The sequence below is a fragment of the Sitodiplosis mosellana genome, unplaced genomic scaffold, assembly GCF_009176505.1.
Source record: "Sitodiplosis mosellana isolate CC-2019 unplaced genomic scaffold, AAFC_SMos_1.0 Smas_scaffold_2436, whole genome shotgun sequence".
Taxonomy (NCBI): Eukaryota; Metazoa; Arthropoda; class Insecta; order Diptera; family Cecidomyiidae; genus Sitodiplosis; species Sitodiplosis mosellana.
The window spans coordinates 1-6,261 of record NW_022597678.1 but is presented as its reverse complement, the minus strand read 5'-3'; the positions used below and the strand labels follow the sequence as shown (position 1 = coordinate 6,261).

General features: G+C 37.2%; 1 protein-coding gene across 1 annotated transcript; it reads right to left on the bottom strand.

The window, feature by feature from the left end:
* Nucleotides 1-426: 426 nt before the first annotated feature.
* On the bottom strand, nt 427-5,960 carry LOC129571423 (zinc finger protein 2-like; the record flags this gene model as incomplete). The annotated part of the gene is made up of 3 exons (XM_055451225.1): nt 5,944-5,960; nt 5,023-5,655; nt 427-1,281 (listed from the first exon to the last, which is right to left on the bottom strand). Coding segments are annotated over exons 1-3 (1,505 nt in total), but the record flags the coding sequence as incomplete, so codon positions are not given.
* Nucleotides 5,961-6,261: the final 301 nt, after the last annotated feature.

Genomic DNA, 6,261 nt, shown 5'->3' with positions numbered 1-6,261 from the left:
TGAACCGTAGAACTTCTTGCACAAGTAACACTCGTAGTAGCGTCCATCGCAGTTTCGCTGATGTGCCGTCCGTTTTTCGTTCTTCAGAAAACCACGGTGACAAATCAAACACTTAAATGGAAGCTTTGTTATGTGTGTGATCATGTGCGCCTTGAGCTGATAGTTTTGAGAGAATTTTCGTGGGCATTCTTTGCACTGGATGGGGTTTCACCAGAGTGAATGCGCATATGATTAATCAAATTGGACTTTTTCAAACCAATTGATTTTCCGCAAACAAAGCATTCATATACACGGCGAATACACTGCTCTTCATGCGAATCTCTTTCATCTTGATGTAAAAATCTTTCGTGACATTTTGAACAGCGGAATGGACGTGGACCGGCATGAATCTTCATGTGGTTGTTTAAATTGTATTTCAGTACGAACTTCTTCGAACATTCTTCACATTCGAACGGTTTGTCACCACTGTGTACGCGCATGTGATTCACCATATTTGCCTTAAGTGAACCAAACGATTCCTTGCACAAATGACATTCGTAGCGACGAATTTTGCAGTTCGATTCGTGTTCCGTCTTCTCCTCCTTTCCATCGAATCCTTGCAAGCAATCCGAGCAATGGAACAGAAACTCTTCGACGTGAGCTTTCATGTGACTACGAAGATTTTGTTTGGTTGTGAAACGTTTCGGGCAAAGGGTACATCCGTGTGGCTTCTCACCAGTGTGTTTCAACAAGGGCTGATTCAAATGACCTTTATTATCGGTCGAATATTCACAAACGTTGCATTTCTGCTTCTTCAATACAGTTTTGGGAACACTAACTTTGTCACACGATTTCTTGTTCTTCGCACCGTGGCCACTTCCTGGCTGCGTGGAAACGTTTTCATCTGGTCGTGATGGCCGCTGAAGATCACGTTGATTTGCCATCGCATCACCGCCTAATTCATCGTTCGTCTTCGATTCCTTTTTCTTCTTTACTTCGGTTTCTTCTTTCACCTCGATTTTGGCATCGTCCCAATCAAGACTGTCAAAGTCATATTTGCCGTTCGATTGGTCGAAACCAGATAAAGGTACAACGACACGGTTATTCCTTGTCGGAACAGGAACTGGAACATCGACCAATTCACCGACTGATTGTGGTTCTTCCTTGATGCGAGGCTCCTCTTTAACCTCAATTGGATTTTCCAACTGATTGTCAGCTTCGACCACTTCTAATTCTGATCCAGTCGATTCGAATGGTGATTTAGAACGATGGCTTGGGTTCAATCCTGCTTCAGTAGCTCGCCTGGAATTCAATGGATAAAAAGTCAGATTTCAATCATAAAACAAAGAGAAAATCTTCTAAATAGAATTTAATCGATACAAAAAATCTAAGCAGTTGCTTGTCAAGTAGAAAAAGAAGGCCAATTGTTTGGAAGTCACGGTGAAAAAAACGCATTCGACTTGAATCATCCATAGCATGAGTCTTATTTACGAGAAAAAGTTCAATGTGAAAATGAACCGAAGGGAAAGGGAAGGTGACTTTTGGTATTTATTTTTAATGAAATGATCGCCAAAAAATAAATGAAAACGATCTCCAGATAAAAATAAAATTATACAGCCGAAAATAATAAATTGTCATCTAGAAAAAATGAAATCATTTGCAAAAATAAACGAATTGGTCACCAGAAAAAATAGAACGGTCTTTAGAAAATCTTATTTTGGCTACCTTAAAAAATAAACTGGTGTTTAGAAATAAAAAATTGCATTCAAAAAGCTTCTTTTTATCTCTATAAACAAAAAAATGATCACTTTATGCAAAAATGAAATGGTTCCCATAAATATTGAAATTTTTGCGGGAAGAAAAGGGATCCGGTCTCCAAAACTATAGAAGTAATCTATAAAAATAATGAATTGGTGGGGGTAAGAAAAAAAAATGAAAAATAAAACTCATTTTTTACTTTTCCACACGACCATGTCCTGAGAGAAAAGTAATGTGATTGCCAAAAATTGGGACCTCCCCAAAAAAATATGATTTTTACTCGTTTTCAAGGCTAGAACACGAAAAAATGGTTTTAGAGCGATGTTTTTTTAGGTCTGTTTCACGTTGTTCATTGAAAATTGTACGCAAAAAAAACGTTAGCACGATTGTGCACATACTACGCAAGCAAGACAAAGTCAGAAAGTGGTAAAAGTTTGGGTTTCTCTAGACTTAGATTCTATCAAAAGAAGACACGTAAGTGTGTTTGTAATACACTAGCGTAAACGGAATGGAACAGTCTATGTGCTGACCTGTGAAGATGGAAAATCGAACATCTGTTAGGGAGCTACTTGAAAAAGTACTTTTGGGACGATTTTACGATACTATAGCAACTTAAAAGTTGCTTTATCTCATCAAAAACAAATCATGGCATTGACTGGCAACAGCGATTGTACTGCTAGATGGTGCGGTGGCCAGCGTAACTTAAAATTCAGCGATTCGTCGCATGAAAACAGTTACTACATACAGTATACACTTAACATAATATTTGGTCATAATCGTTAGCTCATATTCGTTAGCTCAGAGATCTGTATATAGTACAGAGACGTAAAATGTTCCTCATTTAGTAAAACTTTAGATTGCCAAGATTTTGTTTTGTTTATTTTCAGTTGTTTGTAAACAAATCTGCCCATCTTTTTGCATTGCACTGTACATAGTATATTAAATCCATAATAAATACACAGAGACAATGCGAAAAGATATGCAGATTTGTTTACAAACAACAAAAAATAAACAAAACAAAAATCCCCATAACTAATGCATGGGCAATATAAAACTAAATGGCGAACATTTTACATTTCTTATGGACTGTATACTATGTAAATTGGCAATGCGTGGATATAGGCAGACTTGTTGACAAATAACGGTAAATGAACAAGATAAAAATCTCTCTCGGAGTCTGTTGTATACGCTTCTCTGTCTGTTTCCTTGTGAATGCAAGGGACAAACACTATGTGTGAGAATAGTTAAATGAACAAGCGCGCGTCACAGCGAATATGCACGCAACCAACAGCTGCTGTTGAACAGATCTGTTCACCAGCAGCGCTACATAGCCAGCAACTTCAATGCTCTGAATAATAGCCATGAATGAAGTCCATTATTTTGGACAACAGGGTGGAAAAGTTCTCCATCGGCAAGACCTTTTATTTAGGAGACCGTTTATTTTTGGCGACCGGTTCATTTTTTTTGGAGACCGTTTCTTTTTTTTTGGAGGCCGTTTCCTTTTCTTTGGAGGCCGTTTCTTTTTTTTGAGATTTTTTACAACAAGTGACCGCTTTATTATTTTTAGAGATCGTTTCCTTTTTTTCGAATTCTATTAGAGATTATTTTTAGGCATCACTTCTTATAAATAGAGAACAATTTTATATTTTTGAAAAAAATTCTCTTTTAATTTTCGAGATCAGTTATTTTTTTTTTCAAAATTCATGTAATTTAAATAGTACTCCATATCTTTTTTTCTAGTGACCATTCAATTTTTTTAAATTAATATTTCTGGAGATTAATTCCTCTTTTTCGCAACCAATTCCAGATTTTCAGTAACCATTTCTTAATTTTAGTGACCGTTCCATTAAAATTAAATACCAAAAAAATATGTCTCCGAAGGGAAATCATTTTTTTACGAATTGAATAGATCAAACGTTCACTGATTCATATGGTTTTTTTCGTCGAATGTCTAGATGACTGACAAGATCAAAGTAAAAAAGTTTCATTGGCCTTGAGCTGAAATGTCAATACGTCATGGAAAATTACTTACTTCTTTTTGTTCCCCATTTTATGTCTCTTCCAAAATGTCGTCTTTCCGGCAAATATTGATTGATTTGCTCTTTCTGAACTAACACTCACTTCGCAAAAATGTATGGAAAGTCACATAAATGTGTAAAATATGACAACAGATTGGGAATTTGTTGATAATTCGTATTTGAATACTGTGAATATTTTTGTTTTATGCAAAATTGTAAATGACTGCGAATGACAGAGCAGTAGTACGTGTTGTCTCTTCCGACGATGACAGCGAAAAGAATGTGTCGTTCTGCCTTTGTGCACAATGAAGCGATAGAACAGTATGTGTGCTTGTGTGAGTGTAACTTTGATTCACAAGCTTGTGTCAGTGGTGAAGTTTCAATCAAACCTCTTTTGTCGTACTTTCCTCCTTTCCACACACTCAGCGAATAAGTTACGCGTTCCCTTGACTTATTCCAGATGTCGCTAAATATGAAAATGACAACTCTGATTTGAATTTATCAACTTTATTTATTTCATTATCAGTTTTTTTCACAATTTCATTGAAGAACTAAAAGAAATTCCAGATTTGTTTTTTAGGAAACTAAAGTTTTTCATGAAAAAAAAAAATCAAATGTAAGTTCTCAAGTAGTCGAAAATCTTGATTGTGTAGTTTAACTTCAATTCATTTGAATTCAATACGGCAAGAAATTTTTAGACAATTTGAGGAAAATGAATTGATAACTTTTCATATAAAGAATGAATTCAATGCGATCGATATGATCAACGATTCTTGTTATGGATAATATTTATGTGTCTAGTGAGACTGGATTTCGCTGTAAATTTTCGCTTACACAGTTTGCATTGGAACGTCTTATCTCCTGAATGTGTGTACATATGACTTTTCAAATTGGAGTTGAATGAGCTGAAGAACTTCTTGCACAAGTAACACTCGTAGTAGCGTCCGTTGCAGTTTCGTTGGTGTGCCTTCCGTTTGTCGTTCTTCAGAAAACCACGGAAGCTTTGAATGGAAGCTTTGTTGTATGTGTGATCATATGCTTCTTGAGATGATCAATTCGAGAGAATTCTCTTGGGCATTCTTTACATTCGAACGGTTTGTCTCCACTGTGTACACGCATGTGTGTCAGCATCTTTGTCTTATGTGAACCAAACGATTCGTTGCACAAATGACATTCGTAACGAAGAATTTTGCAATTCGATTCATGTTGCGTCTTCTCCTCTTTCCCATAAAACCCTTGCAAGCAGCCTGAGCAATGGAACAAATACTCTTCGACGTGCACTTTCATATAAGCACGAAGACTTCGTTTGTTTGCGAAACGTTTCGAGTAAAAGGTGCATCCGTGTGGCTTCTCGCCGGTGTGTTTCAACAAGTGCTGATTCAAAAGGCACTTATATTGAGCGGAATATTCGCAAAACTCACACTTGTGTGGCTTTGATGTACTTCCAGAAGCACTACCGCCTCGTTGCTGTGTATTGTCTGCCTCAGTTCCATTTGCTACCGTGTACAAATCTTCTTCGTTCTGTGAAGGTGACTGGTCCTTTTGGTCATCCATCGCTTCCTCCCCGTTGTCAGCACTTGTCTTCGCCTTCTCTTCTTTCTTTTTGTCACACTCGTTCTTCACCTCGGCCTTAGCCTCGTCACAGCTCAAGTGATCAAAATCGTATCCAGCGTCACGTTCATTGAAACCAGGAACATGTACCGCACTGCAATGAGTCGATACCGAAACGTCAACCAATCCACCAACAGACACTGGCTCCTGTTTGATGTCGCTTTCCCGTTTGATCTCGAATACATCAGCCGATTGAATGTTGTTCGGAGTCAAAGACGCCATCCGACCATTCGATTTCAGTGGTTCATCAGAGCTGCATTCTTTCTTCACTCCAAAGAAAGTCGATTGTCTGAGAATCAATGAAAAGCATTTGACATTTTAGACACAGCAATAAACATATTTGAGGTAAGGTTTGACGGCACGAAATAGACTCTTTACAAATTCTATCTGACAATCTATTAAATTCTTGTTTTCCTTCTGATTCCAAACAATTAAAATGCATGAATCCAGTGAGCAAATTATGAGTTATGATAATAACGATTCAATGAGCCAGATTTTATTTTGTTTGATCAATTAAATCTGGTATTGAAGTCACCAGCACTCACTACTTGTCAATGGAACATCAAAATGCACTTACTTCTTTTCATTGTCCATTTTCTCCCAATGGTTTTATGATTCTAGTCGACTTTCGATGGTGTTTTACAATGCGAATTAACTTCGAAAGTGACCACAAATGTAATAATTTCACAACAATAAAATATAATGGCGTTGAATCTAAATACACTTGTAAATGAAAAGTTGCTACGCCAGAAGTAGCGTGGCTGTGAAACGTGTTTTCGCCTTGAATGTCACCGTAGAAAAGAATGTCCATGTCCATTCACACAATCAGCGACGAAGCGGAGAATATACTATCGCGTGCGATTGTGTGAGTGCAATTGGATTCGTGAGCTTGTAT